General features: G+C 35.3%; 2 protein-coding genes across 4 annotated transcripts; one reads left to right on the top strand and one right to left on the bottom strand.

Annotated features, from left to right (window-relative positions):
* The first annotated feature begins 1,088 nt into the window (after nt 1–1,088).
* LOC132061922 (uncharacterized) lies at nt 1,089–1,667 on the top strand. Its single transcript, XM_059454597.1, has one exon. It carries the CDS (start codon nt 1,089–1,091, stop codon nt 1,665–1,667), a length of 579 nt encoding a protein of 192 aa, XP_059310580.1.
* Nucleotides 1,668–2,540: 873 nt separating this feature from the next.
* LOC132063356 (uncharacterized) lies at nt 2,541–12,343 on the bottom strand. 3 transcript variants are annotated; one of them, XM_059455861.1, is made up of 23 exons: nt 12,000–12,343; nt 10,387–10,466; nt 9,497–9,583; nt 9,320–9,370; nt 9,114–9,231; nt 8,941–8,997; nt 8,732–8,796; nt 8,549–8,632; nt 8,086–8,136; nt 7,939–8,001; nt 7,813–7,859; nt 7,443–7,512; nt 7,304–7,366; nt 6,845–6,934; nt 6,728–6,766; nt 5,972–6,121; nt 5,808–5,885; nt 5,614–5,699; nt 5,102–5,150; nt 4,921–5,001; nt 4,630–4,723; nt 4,336–4,427; nt 2,541–2,926 (listed from the first exon to the last, which is right to left on the bottom strand). In XM_059455861.1, the coding sequence occupies exons 1-22, from the start codon at nt 12,115–12,117 to the stop codon at nt 4,360–4,362; spliced, it is 1,689 nt and encodes a 562-aa protein (XP_059311844.1). In that variant the 5' UTR covers nt 12,118–12,343; the 3' UTR covers nt 2,541–2,926; nt 4,336–4,359. The 3 variants fall into 3 exon arrangements, with proteins under 3 accessions (XP_059311844.1, XP_059311843.1, XP_059311845.1); XM_059455860.1 differs by having other exon boundaries at nt 2,541–2,925; nt 4,315–4,427; nt 12,000–12,341; XM_059455862.1 differs by lacking the exon at nt 12,000–12,343 and adding an exon at nt 10,054–10,204 and having other exon boundaries at nt 2,541–2,925; nt 4,315–4,427.
* Between the last annotated feature and the right edge of the window lie 12,368 nt (nt 12,344–24,711).

Raw genomic sequence — 24,711 nt, 5'->3', positions numbered from 1 at the left:
GGAGTACCCATATAGGAACCATAGGAGAGTCTTCTTCGGGCTTGAAATCTGGGTGCCACATTTGAAGCCACATTTGTTCTCCATTGATTTCAATTGATCTTCGAAAGTAAGTTCTTTTGCAATCCTCTTCATTCTTGAAATCTATGAACACCGAGCTGTGGTCGTACGCCCCTATTACTGGGTCTTCTTTCAAATTGATTTTCTCCAAAAAAATTGATCGAACCATATCAATTTTGGGTCGCCCTTTTAGAAATTTTCCAATTAAAGTGTGTTTACACTCTTTCGCCATAACTCCATAGTAATCTTTGGATTTGAAAATGACTGCGCAGAACTCCATTGTGACATGTCCTCCTTGTTGACACAGATGGACATCCAAATCGGTTGTCCGGTGGTGGGTTAGGAGCAGGAGTAGAGATTGTGCTTGCATACGAGGGTTTTTGTGGAATTGTTTCAGTGGATGTTGTCATCTCCTTGTTAGAGACGTTTTCCCCCATCGGACGCGCCGCCATAGGGCCGCCGTGAGGCTCCATGGAGCCGCGCGTGTGCTACAGTCGACTCAGTTGGTTGAGAGAGAAATATTACCGTTGAGAGCTTTTTTTTTTAAGTAGTAATTAACTAATATAGGAGTAGTAAGGTTTTTTTTTTTTTTTTTCGTTTTTCCCAGATTCCGCAGCGTACAAGGCGTGTGCCCCACTAGTTTGCACCGCCCACAGAACAACAAACACTTCCCTATGCCAGCCTTAGCCTTAGGAGTTGGACTTGATCAATTGGGGTGGGATGGGGCCCCCTATCAATTCATCTCATTTCTTTTCAATTTCTTGCTTGACATATTTCCCTCAAACCGCGTAACTTTGAGTTCACTCTCATTTCTCAAACTTCTTAGCTGTGCATTAGTAGTATATATAGCTTAATAGCTTCTGCCTCTCTCTCGACTCAACCATTTCAAAAGCTCTTTACTCATAAACAACACAGAAAAAAAAAGCCAAAAATATTTTCCAAAAAGTGCACACACTTTCTCTATATTTTGCCACTCTCATCTCAAACTATCGTTGCCAGCTATTTTCTACTCTTAAAACAGAACTGCAACCATGCAAGAAAAGTCGAGAATGCAGAGCAAGAGATCAGTGGTTGCTCGTAGAGCTTGGAACGTTCTACGCTTAGCCTTGTTATGGGCTAGAAAAGGTGGCATTTTCAAGAACAGGCACCTTGTGGATCTCCGTTTGCTTCCCAAATATATTAAAAGCCTCCGTCATACCAATGATCACTACAGGGCACTACATTATGGAGAGCGTGAGTTTTCCTTTGATGACACCCCTATTATTCACGTTAAAATGCATCGCCCTGCTTGCTTGCGTTTCAAGATGCCAAACATTCCCTGCATCAAACCTCAAGTCGATTTTGACTTTGATTTTGATAACGATAATGATTATGACGATGAAACGTACCATCATAACAATGACGATGTTCCAAGGAGAAGTTTCTTGAAGGGTGCAGATGATGATTATGATGAAGAGGAGGATGAGTATGTAAGCTGCGAGGTGTCTGAGGATGAGATCAGTGCTGGTGGTGGCGATGAAGCAATTGATATGAAGGCTGAGCAGTTTATTGCAAAGTTCTATGAGCAAATAAAGCTGCAAAAAAAAATGTCATTTTTACAACACCATTAGACGCTCGCTAATTAAAGGTGCAAGTTGATGGAGAGCTGCAGACGCTTTTCACTAATGAAAATCTACGAATTCACTATTTCTTGTATCCAATCCTGCACTAGTATTATTTTTTCTGTATAGGAGGGCCTTGCGGCATTTTTGTAGATAGATGAGGCGTTCCATTCCAAACTGCAAAATAAAAGTATCAAAATTTTCTTCTCCAGAGTGATTCTGCATTACACTGGCACTAGTAATATAAACATTGACGACAGTCAATGAGGGTAAAGTTGTGGTTAATGGGTGGGAGGCAATCATTTTGGCAACTCAAAGCAGGAGCTCGAATGAACATTGTACAACTATGACACCAACCAATTCCCACCCACATTTTCAGTTCTTCATTCAGCTGATATTTATTTGAGTATTTTTCTGGTTCTAATTCAACTTTAAAGTTCGTAAGTTAACCTTGTACTTTCTCCATCCATTTTTACTTGTTCAGTTTCGCACTTAGCCTTAAGAAGCAATTAATAAATGATAAGTTTACAATATCACCCTTTGATTATTATAAATTACTTGGGAAATGATTATAGTTAATTATAAGGATAAATTAGGAACTCTCTCTCTCTCGATTTTCCCAACTAAACAAGTAAAAGTTGACAACTATTTTTAATATAATGGACAAGTAAAAGTGGATGGAGGGAGTTTCTTTTCAGAAGTTCAAAATATAGGATCCATGCTCTAGCAACCTTTCATTGGGGATAATGCAACTGAAGTGAGATCTACGCTGGGGATATAATCAGACTCTGTTGGAAGCAATCCTTCAAGGGCTTTTATAATCAAATATGCATCTGTCTACTGCCTTCAGTGACACTCTTGGACCATAAAAATTAGTAGTAATAATACAGAATGTCACATTTCATAACATCTTGGGTTTTCCATTGTCTCACTAAGCAGTAAATGTATGGAACACTGCAATTCTCAAAAAAAATCTTAACGTAAAAAAATAAATTTAAAAAAAAAAAAAAAAACGAGGTGCTATCCTGAATGCAATAGAGAGAAGCACAGCACTCAAAACTATATCTTCAGGATTATCAGTCAACAAAGTTGACCGAGTATCAAGAAGACATCAGCTAAATCACTTCCAAATGATTGACAACCATAGCACGCAGCTTCATACTTGAGGGGACTTTTGGGTCCACAAGCAGAACACGTGCAGAACGTCCACATTTATCTCACGACAAGCTTAAGAGACTGGGAGGATCACACCAAAAAATCAAATTTCCTGCAATCAAAATCACTTAGTAGATTAACTTGTTGAAAGATGCAAAAAAAAAAAAATTAACTTGTTGAAAAGAAACTGAAGCAATTGTTGTCAACTCCTCTAAAACAACACAAGTTTCATCTTTCATCTTTTATTAGAGTATCAGAAAGTTGGTTTATTCAAATTTATCTACTCTGTCCGCAATAGTGATTTTGAAAGGAGACCAGGAAATCTTGTAACATGTAAGAACAAACAGATGTTCATGAAAAATATAATCAGCTTTAGGAACCCACCCCCGCGACACAGAACTGTTGGAACGGTAATTTTGAGTAGGAACCAGGAAAATTGCAAAGATACAAACAGAGATGCATACTCTCAAACAAGGAAAGCAACTTTAGACCCCTGGGCACAAGTATTGACGGCTATGCGGTCGCAGCTGGTTTTGGCAGCCCATCAAAATGAGAAAAGAACACTCGAAAAAGTGCAGCAGAAGTGTTACAGTGGGTAATGATTTTCTTTGATTTTGTTTCCTATTCTTTCTTCCTCTTTTTTTCTGAAATAGGCTCCAGTGCGTTAAAATCACCTTAAGCGCACAAGACTAACATACTTGAACCCTACATATTAATACACCAAACTTTAAAATCCAGAAAGTTCAAGTCAACTTTATACATCTCTTGAGGAAACAATACTGAGCAAACAAAATGTTCAACTAAATAAGCATTTGAAAGTAATCAAGCAGGAAACCATTGCTTGGAGTCCAGGGGGGGCTCGACGGACTTGGCGGCCTAAAACCAAAAAATATTAGAAGGCCACAAACTTCTTTCATAACTCAAACGAGACACAAAAGAAATGCACATGGCTAGGCGCATGTCACAATATCAAACTCTCCCCCATACAAAAACAAGGTGTTTAAGTGGAAAAGGGTATGGGGGTGAGAGCCCATTATCCACCGAGTTTCGAACCTTGCGACACTTGCCTCGAGATTTTTAAGTTAAAAAGGATAAGACACAAAAGAACTTGTTTTCTGACGTAGGACCAATCAGATATGACAAAGAAAAAGCTAATTCAGAGAAACTGAGTTGAATAACAAAGTGAAATCGTCATAAACAAGAAAAAAAACAGACTATACATAGAAGAAGAAAGTTAGAATGAATCAGAACGCAAATAAACTATTTTATTTAATGAAAGAAGATTTATCGCTATTTACTCACTCAACCATACAACCTTATTGACTTGCCTAAGAGCCTCCCTGGCTTGGCCACAAGGGACATGCAAAAGAATGCCCTGTTCTTTTTGAAGGTTAACCCACTAGACCACTAGGTTCAAATTTTATTATCCTCTTTTTCATCAGTATCCAGTGCAAAACATTTGTTTCATTTAAATAAGAACATGCTCTGAAACTTTATGTACCTTGTGAGCAAAAAGTTATCCGACTAGTTAGTGCTGATGTTTTGCTTATATGCCTCCATTCTGCTGACTCTTGACGTAAGCTTCTAACTGTCCTGTTGCCGCCATGATAAGACCTACAGTACAATGACAGTTCTAAGGTATTTCTTCTAAAACATGACCAACTGCTAAGATGATGACTTTGCCATCTTAACAACTTCATATTGACTGTGCTGCACTAACACAATCCATTTGCAGAAGACAACTCCAGAAGCACTAAAGAGCAACACCACATGCGTAGTTTATATTTAAAACAAATGTTAGCCAACTAATTCCAACCTAGAAAAGGAGCTGAAGGCCTCCCTGGCCTTGACTTGTATTCAGGATGAAATTGCACACCAACATAAAATGGGTGACCTGGAAGCTCCAATATCTGCATAAAGAATAACAGGATGAGAAAAAGGGAGAAAAGTCCAAGCAAAAACAAGAAGAAGATAAGCAATGAACTTAAAACACTGTGAACCAGTAATCACTTGAACATAAAGCTTGTAACAGTCTAAACAAAAGGATTGTAAAGAATAGCTTTCACCAAGTCAATAGCAATTTAAAGCCTATAGTCCAAAATCAAACCTCCATTCGCTTTCCACTTTCATCCCTTCCCACAAATCTCAGGCCAGCTTCTTCTAGAGTGCCTACAACTTCAGGATTGACCTGCAATATACATTATACACCCCCATTTTATTCAGCGGGGTGACAGCATAATTAATGCAGCAAGCATCACCATGCAACAAGTGTAAGGCTTATGGCTAACCTCATATCTATGGCGATGCCGTTCATCCAAATACTTAGAATTGTTATACCTAGAGAAAAGATGTGAAGTGTCCATCAGGAAATACACAATGGATATTAAGAAGAATCATTTTCTTTTCTTTGACAGGTAATAATTTATTAAAAAAGCATCGAAGGGACATCCAACCCATAAGTAGAGAGCAAAAACAACAATAAGCCAGAAGAGATCCAAAAGAAATCCCATTTTAAATCATGTATCTAAAGTCTAAACTACTTTTAGAGAAGGTGAAAGAGAACATGTCAGTATCTCAATGAAAGCAGATGGGTGAACTATCATGATGGCGCAACCTGACATAAAATCATATCTTATGCTCCTGAGACACAGATGCTGCACAGAAATTGGCATATAGACTTCAAATCCTATAAGTCCATAGAGATCTAATTGAGCAAGCATCTGGTCAAGGCACTGTTATGATGAATAAATGACTTTTGATAAAGTAGAAGTGTGTTAACAATGATGCATAGATTCCATACAGCTTTGACGTGATACAATCAGAATTCTGAAACAATGTTCTCCTAGATCCAAGCCTCATGGTGCTTCCCATATGTGTTTTTGACCCCTGCAATTTTTTTAAACAAACCGTGATATAAGAAAAGCATAATAGATAAATATATAAATGAGACAAATACGTATTCATATCTTTGAAATATTGCAAAGAGCAAACTACCTCAGGCATGAAAATTACAACAAGTTCTGGTGTTTGGGGGTCAAACTCTTCACTGTCTGCCTTCTCCAAATGCAAAACCTGCAAAAGTGAAAAGAGATGAAGCCACAAAAACAGGATAGTTAACACAAGATATTCCAATTTGACAGTCTAACAAATCAACTTACAGATCTGGCAAACTCAATTACAGAAATCTGCATCCCTAAACAGATCCCTAGATATGGTACATTGTTCTCCCTAGCATACTTTGCAGCCAATATCATCCCACTGACCCCACGATCACCAAAGCCACCAGGAACCAAGACACACGCTGCACCCTGTCAAGATGGTTTCATCTCAATAGTTTATAAAATGAGTTATAGAGTACCGTATCAAAAAATGAGTTATACAGAAATAGGTGAGCCTCTGTGATGAGAGCATCAGAAAGGGTACGTAGCAGCATAAGACTCGCCCAAACATTTCTGTGATCTTGATAATCATAGCAAGGAAACATATTTGGGGGATAGATAGTTAGCTAGAATGCTAAAAGCCTTACCATAGTGGCATATTCACACACATCTCGTACAGAAAATAAACCTTGGGCTTTACTTGGCGCTGAAAGTTATAGGTGAAGATTGTCCAAGACTATTTAAGGAGACAACAGTACATTCCCTCAACCAATGCGGCACATTTAACACATCTCAAGCGAGCAATCATGCAGACATAACATAGAAAAACCATAACCACCACTCTAGAAATGGTACATCAGCAAAAAAAAAAAAAAAAAAACTAATTTGACATTAAAAGGTCATCATCGAAAATTAATAAACTTCCCCTTCAACTAGAAAGACGCGTAATTCATGTCAGAGCAAACCGACACTAAAGAAGCGACCAAGAATGATAGTGACATACGTTATTATTATTAGACATAGATAAAAATTTACCCTTAGAGTCTTCCAGGCTGTTGCATAAGCTTCTGGGGTCTGACAGAAAAAAGATAAGATATTACAATCAGAAGCTCATAACAGCACCTAACCAAAAATAGAGAGAAATCTAAATACCGATTGAGCACTATCATCTTCAAGATCTGATGCTGCGATCCAGTCAATGGATGGCTTACATGAACATGCAATACATGCATGCAGAAGGGCCTAAAAAAATGAAGAAAAAATACAAAACAGACTAGTCAACATCACAACATAAATGAACATAGGATAAATGCATCCAGGAGGGCCCATAAATATGGAAAGAAGCAAGAGAAGATAAAGAATAGACAGTTTATCGCTGATAAGCATGTTTCTTCTGATTTCAAAACTAGAAAGCAGGACAATTAGCAGAGTATCATGGGAAAAGCTGCTTTCAAAAAAAAAAATAATAATAATAATAATAATAATAATAATTAAAGCCAGAGCTATACTAATGCTAATCTTACCATGATCAAATGAAAAAGACACATCTAAAACACAATATATCAGCTTAAAGAAAGATTGTGCATGTTCTTTGTAGTTTCATATTGTTACCTTCACTACAGATAAGTAAGAATCTGTTAACCCAACATACTTCCCAACCATCGCAATTCTAACCTGCAGAAAAAAGTAGTTTTTCAATTACAATGTACATACTTGTTAAAAGTACCTACATTGTTTAGATCCTACTAACAGATTTGGTGAGGTTGTCAAAGGTCTCAGCTCTTCTTGTCCACTCCCGTAAATCAACAGGTTTCGCGACTCTGACACAGAAAATAATAATTTCAGAGAATAAATCGAGCACCTCGTGTCTTTCATGAAAATCTACTTGCTCATTGTAGACCATATCAGATAACAGCCACTAGAACTAAGCCTAAATAGCCAAAATAGTGTTTCAGAAAATCATAAAGGAGAGAAAACTGCATACAGAGTTTATCCAAGTTAAAAGGCTATTTTTCCCATTTCAGTAGAACGGTAAGGAAATATGAGATGGGAAGAGGACGATCACATTCTAAATCTAAATTACTGCTTACAGGGAAACGGAAAGGAGGTTAGTTTATTACCTCACTAAATCCATTTGCTTTAGAATGGCATCATGAGCATTTTGGTTCTGTGATAAATATGTAACTTTAGGAGCAATATTTATATCAAATATGCAAAGGACAAAGTGTAGCAGTTGGTAAACCTACCTGAAGCAAGAGAGGAATATGCCAAATGTTTGGAACATCATGGATATTTAGGATGTTAGCAACCTATAGGGAAGCAGATCAGAAATGAAAAGTGACTTCCAATTTTATATGCAAAATCACAAAAAGCCTCACACAAGTTGAACTTACAGGAACGTGACAAAACTGTGAAAGCTTCTGTTTTGTATTCTCTAGTAAGGGCTGCAACAGAATTGAAATATCTCAATAATATCAGCAGAATGGAGTAGTAGAGAAACCAAAATCCTAAAATTTAGGGATTAAACTAGTATTCCAAAATTTTCTTGTCTATAAGAAACATCTTTTCGTGTCTCTAGGTACCACTAATTTACTACGTATGGAGAGATAACCTAGTTACTATATAGTATGAAGTTCAACGTCTCATTATTTGACAACTGTGGAGAACAAGCCGAAAGAAGGGGAAAGAAAAGGACCCGCACAGAGGAGCTACAGTGAGATCATTACATCTTATGAGTTTACTGTAAGACTAGGCTATTGCACAACTATAATGAAAGTCCCAATGTAAATAAACCTACTCATATCTTCTAGAAAATATAAAATGCAGGAATTTATAGCATAGGGGAAAATAACATACCTGAGCAGACCTGCATGCTAAAAAATGGGGAGTCAACCCTAATGCTCTCAGTTCCCGCACGCTATGTTGCGTAGGCTTTGTTTTCTGCAGACACATGGAGAACACAATGAGGGGTACATGGAAAGAAAGAACATGAAAATAACATTCAAATGGTTCAGAAATAAATGTTTTATAGACCATTACTTGCTCACCGACAACACCTAGTACAGGTATAAGACTGACATGAATGAGGCAAAAGTTGTCTTGCCCTGATGACAAAAATAAAAAGTTACAGGAGATTAGGATGAATAAAGTGAAGCTAATGAAGACATAAATACATATCATAAGCGGGCATTCCTTGTAGAGAATAATACGCTAATAATCTTTTCATCATAAAGCAAAACCCTACTTACCAACTGAGAAATACAACTGTCGTAAAGCCTCAATGAAGGGCATCGATTCAATATCACCTAAAAACAAAAATGTAAAAAGGTACTTGAGAAGAGATACTACAATACAATAATATATGGGGAAGAGGGCCAGAACTTTTAGCAGATTAATGCACCTGCCTTCTAGGAGCACTTACCTACAGTGCCCCCCAATTCAATGACACAAACATCCGCAGGTCCCTCCTGCCCATCCACGGGAGTCAGAGATACCGACTCAATCCAATCCTTAATAGCATCAGTAATGTGGGGAACCACCTAGAGAGAGAGAGGCAGCAATCCCTCTGAGTAATAGGTTTCTTTCCAGTGATGCACCATATATGATATCAAATAAAAGTAAAATCACCTGAACAGTTTTTCCAAGATAATCACCTTTCCTCTCCTTCTCCAGAACAGACTAGTAACCAACCCAATAAGGAAAAAAAAAAAAAAAACTGTCAAACAAATCTCATTCTTGAACAGGCGATAGGCATAAATCCATGTAAGACACATATTCTACATGTATATGTTTATTTATAAGAACCTGATATATCTTTCCAGTGGTAATATTGTTGTCTCTTGTCAATGTCACATCCAAAAAGCGTTCATAATTTCCCAAATCTAGATCAACCTGTTGAAGCACATCAGTGTCGCAATGAATGAGAGTTACACATCTTTGAAGCTTCAGAGGAAGACCAGCATCTATTTTATGTAAATACAGTACCAATTTTCTGGTAGGAGACAGTTTTGTCACATAAACTAAAGATTTTAAAAGAGAATAAGTAACATCAGATATCTATCAAAACCTGATTTTGAACCATAGAATAGTCCAAGCGTAAGTTAGTGAACTCTATCTTGTGGATACGGTACATATGCAAAACTTAGGTTCTTTTTATAAAAGAAAAGTGTGTATCAGTATGAAACATTGTTTTCATTCCGAGACTCCACCCACCCTCAACCCCCACCGCTAGGAGCCCAGTGGCCCTTTCCCACTTTATTCGGTTGGTCATTAGAACCTCAACCTTATAGCTAAAAGTGAAGGGTCTTTATCAGCTAGCTCTCTCTTATTTGAAGTTTATCGTTAGTGCATCTTATACTTACCTCTTCCAGAGAAGTATATCTTAAAAATATCAGCAACCCTTGGTGTACTGGAAACAATTTACTTATATGTGGAACAAGTTGGTTCCTATGAGTTCCAATTGTATGAGGACTCATCAAATTAGAGAATGTTAACCATCAAGTACTGGCTGTCCTGCATGATGCAGGCCATATAAGGTAAAACATATCAAAAAAGTAAAGCATACAATAGGAATATTTACAAAATTAATTTTCAGTATGCCAACTAATTGTTTGAAGATCATCACAACAGAGTCTAATTTAATAAAGGCGATTGAAAAAGTTTTACTAAGTAAACGAGGAGAAGCAGAGGAAGACCTCTCCGCCATCATCAAGCACAAAAACCTCCCCATGCTCAAAAGGGGACATAGTGCCAGCATCAGTGTTCAAATATGGATCTGCAAAGACGAAAAAGTCTTAGTGTATTGCAGAGATAAACAACAGTAATCAATTCAAGATCCATCAACAGAACAACAGAACTAAGAAAACGCAAGAATAATCATCCTGGCATTCAAGCGGGGTATACGTGTAATAGCCCTGTGGGGAACTCCCTCCGGAGGCGGGAATCTCATTTAATTTGTCTCTGCTTGGTCTTTCCTGCCTGAATACTTCCATTTCTTTTATTCCAGGGTCAAGGCAATTTTTAATCCCATGGATACATGCTTTCATCTTCTATAGTATTCTTAGTTTCTTAAAAGTTCCGCTTAATGGCATCATACATCAAATTAAGATTCAGTGGTAAAGGCGAATGATAAACAAGACAAGAAGTTAACTCAACCTTCCAATAGACTAATATACGTTTCTGGATGCACAGGATGCACTACACTTGAAACTATTATCTTTTGTAAACTTTTTATGCTACATACATATAAGTGAATATTGGCTGCTGCCAACATAAAGCGTTCAGAAACTCCATAACAAGAGCTAATTCTTCACCGTGGCCAAGGATAAAATCAGCTAAGCAACAAAGTAAAATGGGGAAATAAAGGGTGGATTTTGTGTGACGAAGAATGTTTTCCGAGAAAATACTTTCCTTGATGAAATTAGTTCCCCATTTTCAAATACCCTGAACTGTGTAAAACATTTCCCCAGGAATAATATCTAGAAAACAAAATAGGGAAACACTTCTTTCAATTTCTTTTCCAAATATCCCAATTTCTACACCATATTTCTTGCTTCAATCAACATCCAAAAGTGCGTATGGTATGACAGAAACTGTTTTCAAGGAAATAATTTCCTCGATAAAACAGTTTCCAGTGTTGGGATACCTTGAATTCTGACAATATTTAATCCAACAAAAATATTTTCCATGAAAAAGGAGAGAAATGACTTTCCTCTATGTGGGCAGAATCATTTTCCTTTACTCTTACTTCATATCATTTTAATCCTCCTCTTCTTCTTCTTTGGTTCGGTTCCTCTTGTACGATTATCATATGTCACCAACTTCTCTCTTTTATAAAGCACGGGTCACCAAATTCAACATACCACCAAACAAGGGAAAATGATGCAGGAATTTTCCGACACACATGTGAGTTTTTCTTTTGGCCTAAAATTTTCGCCTTTGTGAATGAAAAAAAAAAAAAAAAGTTCCTACCATCCTTTTGGATTACTATAAGAAATTTGAGCTGAGAACCAGTAACAACAGACGGTGCTAGCTGGGAACCCACAAGCTTCAAATCCTGAATCCGCCTCTGTTCAGCATAAATACCATGCTCTATAGCAAACCTCTTTCTAAAGAGAAAAATTACTGAACTAACTTAAGTTCTTTCTTATGCCAAATTATCAATTAGAAGATACATATGAAGTTCAAAAAACAATAACGCCACGTAAGATGATAATGAAGTGCACCAAAAAGGAAAACAAGGCAATATGCCTAAACTTAGTGAAAACAAAAAAGATAAGTAGTAAAAAAAAAAAAAAAAAAAACGAACCAATTTTGATAGAGGTAACACGAAGGCCACATGCTTTGAGAACAACGCCGACGCTACTTGCTGTAACGCCTTTACCAAGACCACTCACTACACCACCAGTTACCAAAACGTACTTCATTCTTCTTTCTCAATCAATTCTTCTTAGTTACTGTCTTGTGCTAGGGTTTGTATTGGTTCCCTACAAACAACTCACGGGAAACTGTAGGCCAACTGTTTGTGAAAATGTCGGAGCCGGAATATTATAAAAAGGCGTGTCTCGTATGTATTGTTGACCCTTTATAGAAGCAGACAATTGGAACCTCAAGTCGGCAGTCAAGTCGCTTTCTTCTTTTCTTATAATGCCAACGGACCACTTTCAGGGTATCCTTTTCTTTACCTTTTTGTTAAATCAGTAGTCAAATATTTTTCACTAATTTTGGAATTCTAAAATGGGAGTAGAAAATAAAGTTGTGTTTGGTTATAGTTTTTGCAAAGAATATTTGATTGTTTGAATGTAATAGTGAAAATAAAGTTTTAGGTATTTTTTAAATTTCAAATACAACTTTAAGTTGTATTTGGAATTTTCATGGCTAAATGCTGATTTCCAAATAAAGTGAAAATATTTTCCAAAAAAAGTGAAAAATTCTCATGGCCAAATAGGTACTTAGTGTGGTATTTTCCTTAGCTTTATTTTTCACATAATTAAGAGGGGGTTTATATTTTAATGGTGTTGTTTGATTCAAAATCATATTATCTTGTGATTTTATCAGGATTGTAGTCCTGAAACTATAGAATAAATAATATCATTAATGTGGTATGAAATTTATCTTAGTATTAATTAATACCCTCAACTAAACACATGATAAATTTGTTTCAAATTTTATATTAGAATAATTCACTTAATTCCTCAAGACAAACAGCCTCTAAAAGTTTCATTATTATATCTAAGAGATCCTTTCTGTTTTCCCTTCAAGTCCTTCTATTTTGAAGAAGAAGAAGAAGAAAATTCTTCTAGCCCATCGAGTAATGTATTATGGTGAAACTCATTTAAAAGCACTTTATTTATGTAAAATTTAAAAGAATATAAAATTTTAGTAATATTAGAAGACAATCTACAGCATCTTATGATCGGTACGACCGGTGAAAAAAGTAAATAATACATTACAAGAGTGAACAATAAAATAAAATAATAAAATATAAATGTGAGAGATACATTGCTAACTATGCATAGAAATGATTTCTGATCGGTGATTATAGCACAAAGCTAAACCTCTTTATCCAACAGGTTTATCGAACTAAGGGGTGAAAAGTCATAATAATCAGATGCATGTGTAGTTAAAGGTTTCTTAGAATTGGATATAAAAATTTCTAATTTAAATTAAATGTACAATAATTCGGAAGATATTTTTTTTTCTTTTCTAAAACAGACAAAAAAAAAAAAAAAAAAGACATCCCCTTCTTTTCATGCAAGATTCTTAATTAGTGTTAAAAGAACATTGGAATTTACTTATTTTCTTGATCGACCAGTAATTGATGGTATAACTAATGGTGTTGGGGTTATTAATTTTATTGTAGGAGAAGGTATCAAATATATAGGATATATTATTCTGATATATATCAAGGTTTATTTTTTGGTGAATTTTTGAGGTGCGGTACATCTCTAATTAAGAAAGTTAATTAACGACACTAATCAAAGGGTAATTTGTCAATATTACTCATTATTTCTTCCCTAAATTTTCTTTGAAAAATAACTCCCTCTTTTAATACCATACTTCTAGAAAATGTAAACAGTTGAAACCCCCATTAAAAAGAAGGGTAATTTTGGAATAAATTAATTAATACATCTTTAGACTTTGAAAAATTTATTTATTTTCAAAAATTTATTTATATTAGAATGGAGGGAGTAATTCACATCTTTGTTGAAAGAATTTATTTTTAAATTTATTAAGTTATGATCCAATCTTCTATGAAAAATCCGAAAACTATTTCTTTTGTGCCGATAATACCAATATATTAAGTTGGCCCAATTATATATACTTATCTTGATTTTAACACTTATGGACCTCTTGAATTATTTTTCCAACGACCTCTCCCTAGTCATTTCAATAAAGAAGACGTGAAAGGCGCATTTATCGCTATAAAACGTGTGCATTACGAGGTATGAAAAAATCAATGTCATGTTGGTGTTTTTAATGACCTTTCGATTCTTTTTATTTATTTATTTTTCAAAGCGGCCATTATGTAAAACGTTACGCTCATAATATTAATTTAAATTTTTAAATTTTCATCCTTGACAACTTCTATAGATTTTGAAATTACACTCGAGTCATCAAAGTAAGCTTAAAATAATTAGATTGTAATTTTAATTCTTTTGTCTCCTCCAAAGTTTTTTTTTTTTCTTCCTTATGTTTTCCGTTTATGTTTTCTTCTAAATACTTGTTCACTGGTCATAACTTTTTAAAAATTCGAATAAGAAAATGTGTGTGATATATCAGCGGTAAAGCAAATAATAGAGCATCTCGTAAAGTTAGCTAATGGTCTAGCTGGCAACCCCCACTTCAATGGCCCATACTTTTCAGATTTGCGTTGGTCAAACGGGAAAGAGCATTCCAAAATGAAGCACATATTCATCGGAAGAAAGAGAAAAACTTTATTATTATTATGTATCTCGTACAATTGATATTAATTGTGTGAGATTTCTTTTTCTTTTTTGTCTCATAAATAAAAAAAGTGAATTCAAATTGTGTGGATTCAAAAATATAAAATTTGGGTATATGTTTTTAGACAAGAAAATCTTGCCCAATTAATGTTAAAGTAATGGGGCGCGTAGTAAAAAAATTCAAAAGAAACGCATACCTTTACATAGTGAGTATAAATAATCAGTATCACGTGAAATAGTTTTAACAAATTGAAGACTGGGCAATGTGATTATGTCAGAGCTTCTCATGGTGTAGAATATGGACCTTTGAGTCCTTAACTTCCTTTGCTAGTTTTTGGATACAATATACATACTTCTAGTATTTTCTAATTGATTGCTTTCCTAACATTTGTTATAGCGATGGTGTACGGAGAGGCAAATTTTTTTTCTTGCAGTAGGTATTTGTTACATCCTATCACTACATATTATCTCTGCATATCATTTAAACTTTGATTTCTTTTTGTTTTTAATTAATTTCATTCATCACTACATCACATCCAAGCGTGTTTGATTAGTTTTCTAAGTGTTTATATTCACCTTGACGTCTCTTTCTCAAGGTTAATTAATAATTCGTATGCAAATATATGGTGCATTGTAATGTTTACAAATAGCATACCATGACTTTTACTATACCAATACGTCACCCTCTAGCTGCGTGGTGCACCACAATACGCTATCCAAATAATAAGATAGTTAATTGAGCATTACTACCCAAAGTCAGAAGCATTAATAATTCTCTATAACTTATTATAAAGAAAACAAAAAGAGTAAGATAGTTAATTGAGCATTACTACCCAAAGTCAGAAGCATTAATAATTCTCTATAACTTATACTATATTATAAAAGAAAAGAAAAGAGTAAGGATAAGGATGTGTACTTTCTTGATGGAATCATTTTCCCTTATTCTTGTAGTAGTATTTTAAAGATTTTGTGACAAATGATACTATTACTTGGAGAAGTGGCAATTTAAATTTTGTGTGGCAAATTGTATGAAAAGATTTTGACACCTAAGTGACCAAATGTCATGTAGTGGCTTCATGAATCAATGTGGCAAAGCAAGAATTTACCAAGTAACCATACACTTGTCAAGCTCATTTTACACTTGTCAAGTTTAAAATTAATTCTCATGCCTATAAATAGTCTCTTCTTTGGCATCCGTAATACACTCAACAGCCAAGAACTAATATTTTTTTCTACTTTACTTTTCTAATGTCCTTTATAAAGTTCTTTAAATATTATTCTTTTCCTTTATAAATCATTTGTTTTCAGTATAACTTGCTGGTATTATAATAATTTTGCTGATTCCTGTATCCTCTAATTTAATTAGAGAAGGGCTTGTTTAATCCAGGGGAAACATTTTACATTCAATGAACTAGTTTTTTAGGACAGTGCCTAGCACGACTCAAGTCAGACTGTGTATTTACTAAAATATTATCGTAATACTATTTTGTTTTTTCCAAGTGTTGTTATATTATTTTACTAACTAAATAATAGTATTATTACTGTGCTTTTATTGGTAAATATATTATCGTAGTAATATCATATTTTCAGTACTGTTATTTTGCTAAGTAAATAATTATTATTATTGTACTGGTTTTATTTTGTGGTTTTCCCAACAATCTAAGAAACTATGGTAAATAATGTTACTTGAGAAATTAGTGATAATACCAATATTAGTGTTGTCATGGCTGCTCCCGTTCCCGCCATCTTGCCAGATGTCCATGGTGATGCAGATGCATTACTATGTCCACAATTTAGCCAAATGATGATGCCAAAATTCAGGTATGTAAATGGACATGGTTACAAGTCCACAGCCAATAATAAAACCTTCAGGAAAAATACACCTCAATGCAAGAGAATTTTTGCAAGAAATGACAATCCCGTTAAGTCAAAAATAAATTTGACTGAAGCGGATGATATAATTATTGCAGTCATTTCGTCAAATAAATATTAAGGCCAATGTGAGAAACTGGGAGATAGACTCTGGTGAAATTAGTGATAATACCAACATTAGTGTTGTCATGGCTGCTCCCGTTCTCGCCATCTTGCCAGATGTCCATGGTGATGCAGATGCATTAATATGTTCACAATTTAGCCAAATGATGCTGCCAAAATTCAGGTATGTAAATGGACATGGTTACAAGCCCACAACCAATAATAAAATCTTCATGAAAAATACACCTCAATGCAAGAGAATTTTTGCAAGAAATGACAATCCGTTAAGTCAAAAATAAATTTGACTGAAGCGGATGATATAATTATTGCAGTCATTTTAGAAATAAATATTGAGACCAATGTGAGAAACTAGGTGATAGACTCTGGTTCTATAGCACCCCTTTTTGGGAGGATGCCACTTACGAAACAATAGCAACTTTCATACCTCAACGTTTAGAAGAAATTTATTGGATAAGATATTCACAATAATTTATTAGTGGAAAGAGGCCCGTGTAAACAAGTTTCAAAAATGCATACCTAAGTGTGTCACATGGATCACGTACAAGTCCCCAAAAGTAAGCAAAATGAACATGCTCATGCAAATGTGATCTTCATCTAAGCTTCCAAATAGTCTACCTCAATTGGCCATCCTTAAGTCTTCTTCGGAACATCACCTACGATAGTAACAAACTATCGCTAAGCATAAAGCTTAGTGGCATATAAACTTAACTAACATTTCATATCAAAAGGAGAAGTAGGCTATGTAAGGATTACAACAATAAATTCTAGGAATGAGCATATCCAAAATCATCATCAAGCACTTAACGAAGGTACCATGGTTTCAAGAGAATGAAATATCAAACAAGAATTAAATAAAGGTACAATCCTTTCAAGAGAATAAATATCATATATTAAAATAGTTCAAGATATCAAGAAGCTTTCCAAAGCAAATCCAAGAATTTCACCATTTGGTTAATTTAATCGTGAGCTATGAATCAAATATAAGTGCAAGAAGTGAGTTCAAGACATAAGCTTATTCGCTTTACAACCAAGTACTTAATCAGAGAATCACCAAACAATAAAATAGTTCAAGATACTAATATTTCAAATGCCAAGTGTCAAGAAAGCCTCCGAAGCTTCAAATACCGAGTATCAAGAAAGCTTTTGAAATTTCAAATACCAAGTGTCAAGAAAGTTTTCAAAGCCTCAAATACCAAGTGTCAAGAAAGCTTTCGAAGCTAATTCATGAAACGTCATTCAGTTAGTTAATTTTCGCCCAACACATACGTCATGCCATCACATCAAGCACTATCAAATATCAAGAAGGTCTGAAGCCCCTATCAAGAAGGACCGAAGCCCCTATCAAGAAAGGTTGTCACCCAATAATCAAGAGAATCAAGAGCCATGTTGAAAGTGTCTTTCCACTCATACTCGAGAATGGACAAAAGCCCGTTATCAAGTGTCACGACCCAACCGGAGGGCCATGACGGGTACCCGGTGCTAACCCACCCGAGCACCTCTTATCATACATTCACTTTCACATCTAAGTGAGCCACATAGCTAAATCATACTTTCTATCCATCATTCATACTAATCCCATTGGGCAACAATACATTTATATCACCATCAACAACTATGACCATATCAATGTACATAAGCCGACGAGGCTAACAAAATGATATCCAAAATATGTTTACAAGGCTAAATACATCTAACCATATACACATGTCTACGAGCCTCTAAGGAGAGTATGTCACAAGATATAAGCGGGACAGACCCCGCCATACCCATAAGTATGCACACAAAAGAATAGATACCAAAAGTTGTAGCTCCGAATGAAATGGAGCTCCGCTACGTAGTCCCCCGAGTAATAAAGCTATAGATCGTTCGTCTCCCGGCCACCGCGGCACGACGCCGTCCACAAACAAAAGAGCGTAAGCACGACAGTTAATGTACCGAGTATGTGAAAGCATAATCAACATCATTATAGAAGCATAAGAGACAACATAAGAAGTATCATAAGACGGGAGGTAGTAGAACCGTCGTCATAAACACTTACTTGCTTTTCACAGGACCTTCCATTTCTAATACGTGATCGTGTACATACATCCTTATTTGTATCCGTATTCGTATCCGTATTTATTTTCATATTCATATACATATTTATATTCATAGCATACCCGACCATGACGTGATCTGTTTCACATACCCGCCATGGCAAGGCTTTGATTTATACATACCCGGCCCTACCAAGGCCTGTGGTCGTCCGTACCCAATCAGTAGGCGCGCGCGCGTGATACATATCATACCCGGCCATATAAGCTCTGTTACATAATAGTCATACATAAACACATATACATAAGAGCTCATAAGCATCTTTGACATCATTACTATCATCGTTTCATTGCATCTATCCAGAGAGGATCACTCGTCATATAAGGAATTTCATAGAATCGTAACATAACGAGAATCATGCAGCTTTAGTAGTTTTCAAAGATAGAATCATTTGGAGGACATCATATAGAATCATTTGGAGGACATCATAGGCTCATGAAAGAATAGATATATGGCCAAGGAACCATGCCTTATTGAAAGAAGGGTTAGCCTTACATACCTTTTCATTCAACTATTCTATCGTTTGAACGTTCTCCTTCAATGCTCACGTTTCTACCTTCATTGTGAGTTATACTAACATTAGAAAATCGATAGCTTAGCATACTTGACTAAGGCTAGAGAAAATTGGGCAGCATCTCCTTTGTTTATACAACTTCCTCCATATCATATATCAACTCCCAAACATCTATAATAACATTCACAACATCATAACAATAGTCTTCATTCAACTACATTATCCATATTTCTCAATCCACTTCAATTCATCCATATTCATAGCCATAGCACACTATTACATTCATTCATATACAATGTCTATCCCATGTTCTTAATATCAATTATAGCATAATTATAGTCACAACATATCAAGAATCATAACCCAATCCAAGCTACTACTCAAAAATGATACTATTCTCACATTCATGACCCATTTTCTATCTCCTTCTACAATCCAAGTCTTTCAACCTCTTAATACCTTAAACAACATGGAAAGACCATAAAACTTACCTTAGATAGTGTAGGAATGGACTTTGGGTGGAAACACTTCACTTGAGCAAAACCCTAGTTCCACTTCAACTTGGATTTCTCGTCTTGGATGACTTTAATGAGTTTCTTACACTTGATTCTCTTGGTTTGATGAAGTTGATCATTAATATCTCTTGAAATCTTATGGGAGAGGTGTGGAGAAATGTTCTAGAGAGTTCTAGAGAGAAGGAGAGTGAAGATGAAATGAACTTGGTCCCCTTATTAATAATTCACAATATGTTCCGCTTTGATTTCACGGACCAACATACGGTTCGTATAATTTATACTGACCGTATGTTTGGCCTTACTTTTGGTCCAGTGAAGGCTACCAATCTGGGCTGAATATACGGCCTAACATACAGCCAGTATATTTTATACGGCTAGTATGTTGGGCCGTATAATGCCCAGCTTTTCCGAACCCGTTCTCGTCGACTCGTTTGATCTCCAATCCTTATGGAACCTTCTTAACACTTGTTTAACACCTCATTAACAATCTAAGGAAAGTTATAACTCTTATCCAAGAAATCATTAAGTCATCATTAATTCGGTACTCGTAAATCCCTTCTGATACATAACGTATACCTTGCCTTCCTTGGCAAACTTTCTTCTTACTTCGGATGTCTTTGAAAACTCAATTAGGGTCACCAAAGGCTATTCCTTACTTATCGAAACATCGTATACTTTGTGCCCTTCGTTAGTCTATTCACCGTGCATTAACGGAAAAATTTTCGAGGTGTAACATCAAGACGAAATGCAAATCCAAAGTCAAGATGGGCAAGATCCGAAATCAAGAAGGGTCGTCACCCCATAATCAAGAATGCAATAATGCTCAAGCAATCCCTATATGTGGGCGAAAAGGTCGTCTTACAAAAATGCTTCACATAACACCAATGTGATTTTAGCATACTCATAACTCAATTTATAAAATCATACTCTCAATGAAGTTACCATATTGAAGTGTCTCAATATATTCTTTCTCAACCCTCAAAGCAAGTAAACTATCAAAGTAGCAACAGAATCGAGATGACAACAATTTAACGTAGATATTATATCACCAAGATTCAATCTTCTCACAATATCTCAAACCAATATAAATTGAAAGCGAAGTTCAAGTTTAGGTACAAACCTTGGAGCTTTAGAGCTTCTAAAGCTCACACAACCATCAAGAAGTTATAAATCCCCGAAGCAACGATCAAGTAAATATGTCAACTTCTTTAGCCAATTTCCCTTAGCTTGTACAAGGGTATATATATACTCAAATACACCATCAAATATCTAATTAAGGTCAATGGTTTCAGCACATCAAAACTAAACACGATACGGTGTTGAAAATCACCCCGAACTAGCAAATAGAAATTTTGCATGCTGCGACCGTCTTGTATCGTGACTCGCCTGTGCGGGGTAAACGACAAAAATGGACTTTGTGCCCTTAATGAATATTGTAGATATATGTCTTGGGGTTCTATAGAAATTTAAGTCACCCCAATATCAATTTTGTACAAAAATACATTCCTAAAATACTAACAGTAGCACATGGGGGTTTGTAAAATGTATCCTGGGCGCACCTTCCCCCGTACTTCATCACCTCTTTTTGAGTAAATACAAGAAAACTAGGTTTTTGGAGCTCCCGAACAAAAGTTGTAGATCTACGAAATAGCTTTCCGCATCATCTTGGCTCACTTAAAACTAAATTTTATACAAGGAGATAAGCTCAAAATACTAACAGCTGATCAGTTCGAAAACGAAATTTAGTAACTTACCACAAAAAGGAGGAGTAGTGCTTCATATTGAGCATAATCTTCAATAATTTAGAGAAGTATACAACAGAAGGAAGAGGTTGCGTTGTAACCATATGATGGGAGAGAGTAACAAAGCATCAACCAAACACTTGACATCCTCAACCCCAAATTTACCTTTTCAAGTATGGATGTATTACTATGGCATGAAGAATAAGCCCTAATTTATTTGGATGAAATAGCAATGAGCCAAGAATATTATATATGAAGGAAAAAAAAGGTGGTTGACCAAAATATCAAATATCCATTCCATTTCTTAATTTACTAAGATAATAATAGTAGGAGTAGTTTACATAACTACCCTCATAACACTTCAAACAAGTTCCAAATATCATTAAATTCACGTTCAAGAAGCGCGAAATAAAATATATCCCTACTATCAAGATATGGTCAATCGAAAATTCAAGTGTTAGTTTAAAAATTTTGGGGTGTTACAGGTGCTACTAGGCACATTTGTGTAAATAAAAATGACTTTGTGTCATACACCCAAGTTAAGGAAGGAGAAGAAACTGTTTATCTTTGTGACTCAAGGACAACTCAAGTTCTTGGGAAAGGAAAAGTTCTTCTCAAACTCACATCTGGTAAAACCCTAGCATTGAGTGATGTGTTGCATGATCCTAATATCCGAACCAATTTGATCTCTATGGGATTATTAGGAAAAGTTGGGGTGAAGGTTTCTTTTGAAGAAAATAAGGTTGTGTTGACCAAAAATAATATTAAAAGGGCAAAGGTTCTTGTAACCATGGCCTATTTGTGCTTAATATTTGTAATGATATCAGTGCAAATGTATCTACTTCTGCTTATATGGTTGAGTCCATTTCTTTGTGGCATTCTAGATTAGGACATGTTAATACCGCATATATAAAGAAAATGCAGTCATTGGGTTTTATATCTGGCTTAGACTCAAGCAATTTTGACAAGTGTGAAATATGTGCTGAAGCTAAAATTACTAAAAAGTCATGTTTTCCAAGAATAGAGAAATTGAATTATTATCTTTGATTTCATACTGATTTAGGTGATTTAAAGCATCGTGACTAGAGGTGGTAAAAGATATTATGTGACTTTTATTGATGATTTTTCTAGATTTACTAAGTTGTATTTACTTAGAAATAAAAATGATGCTTTTAATGCCTTTATTTCTTATAAAATGGAGGTTGAAAATCAGCTTAGTAGAAAAATTAAGAGAATTAGATCTGATAGAGAAGGTAAATACCTGTCTTTAAATGCTTTTTGTGAAAAAGAAGGTATTATTCATGAAATAACTCCGCCTTATTCACCTGAGTCTAATGGAGTAGCTGAAAGGAAAAATAGAACATTGAAGGAAATGATGAACTCCATGTTAGTTAGTTCTAATGCACCTGATAATTTGTGGGGTAAAGCTATTTTATCTGCATGTCATTTACAAAATAGAATTCCTTATAAAAGAACTGGAAAAACTCCTTATGAATTGTGGAAAAGTTATAGACCTAATTTGAAATATTTAAAAGTGTGGGGGTGCCTTACTAAAGTTCTTTTGCCTGAACCTAAAAAGAGAAAAATAGGTTCTAGGACAACTGATTGCTTGTTGATTGGATATGCTGAACATAGTGCTGTGTACAGATTTCTTGTGTTGAAAAGTGATGTGCTTGACTGCAATACTATAATTGAGACAAAGAATGCTAAATTTTTTTAACATATTTTTCAACTGTCTGATAAAATTTCTCATGCACCTGTTGAATGAAAAGAATGAGATTACCTCTAATGAGGAACTCAGAAGGAGCAAAAGGCCTAGGAAAGAGTATTTTTCTTATGGAAATGATTTTCAAACTTTTCTTTTCGATAATGAACCATCAAATTATTTTGAAGTTGTATCTTCTTCCTCGATGCTCTTCGGAAAGAGGCACAAAAATGGAAATTGATTCTATTATGAAAAATAATACATGGATTTTGACTGACTTGCCTCCTGGTCCAAAACCTATTGGTTGTAAATGGATTTTCAAAAAGAAACTTAATCGTGATGGCTCTATAGATAAATATAAAGCTCGTTTAGTAGCAAAAGGATTTTCTCAAAAACAAAATATTGATTATTTTGATACATTTGCACTAGTGACTAGAATTTCTTCTATTCGAGTTTTAATTGCTTTAGCATCAATTCACAAGCTTTTTATCCATCAAATGGATGTAAAATAGCATTTTTAAACTTGTGATTTAGAAGAAGAGATTTATATGGTTCAACCTGAGGGATGTGTAGTTTTCGGACAAGAAAATAAAGTTTGTAAATTAATGAAATCACTTTATGGCCTTAAGCAAGCTCCTAAACAGTGGCATGAGAAATTTGATCAAGTCTTATTGAGAGACGATTTTTCTTCTGTTGAAGTGGATAAATGTGTTTTTACAAAGTGGTAGACAACGGTTATGTGATAATATGCTTATATGTAGATGACATGCTCATATTTGGTACAAGTTTAAATATTGTGGAGAATACCAAATTATTTTTGTCTACTAACTTTGATATGAAGTGTCAGCTAAATGAATGATGATATTGGGAGTTAAAGTTATAAGGAGTGATGATAGTCTATCTATGTCACAAGAACACATGGAGAGATTTTTACAAGTTTGAAATGTTTCGAGGTGACACTGTGGCCACTCCTTACAACGCTAACCTCAATTGAAAAAAAAGAATAATAAGTGACCCGCTGATTTCCGCCCCAAATATGCTCGATTATTCGGGAGTCCGACGCATTTACGACCTAATTTTACCAGCTCGATATAGCGTATGATGATGTGCGTAGACCGAGTGGATATACTCATAATCCCAATCAAGAGCATTGGCTCCCAATAATTAGGATGATGAAATATTTGAGAGGGAAACCCTGAATTTGGTATCCCCCTAAGGGGTTTCCTTTTTACTTTGAAAAGGGGGATTGTGAAAGAAATGGATCTCCCATAGGGGACAAAATCCACTAGTGGTTATGTGTTCCCCCTTGGGGGGAGGCAATATCGTGGAAATCGGGGGACGAAATTTCCAGATCGACTATGAGTCAAAGTTTGTGGGGGCTTACCGGTTCTAAAAGGGGGGGGCTAAGAAATTTCTTAGCGAATATCCCTTCAAAGAAATAAAAGGCCTCCGTGTTTATGCATTGGATTGTCGCGGGGAATAGCTATTGCAAATAATAAATCTTATAAT

Source organism: Lycium ferocissimum, chromosome 7 (assembly GCF_029784015.1).
Source record: "Lycium ferocissimum isolate CSIRO_LF1 chromosome 7, AGI_CSIRO_Lferr_CH_V1, whole genome shotgun sequence".
Taxonomy (NCBI): domain Eukaryota; kingdom Viridiplantae; phylum Streptophyta; class Magnoliopsida; order Solanales; family Solanaceae; genus Lycium; species Lycium ferocissimum.
The sequence above is the reverse complement of the archived record's forward strand: the minus strand, read 5'-3'. Positions and strand labels throughout refer to the sequence as shown.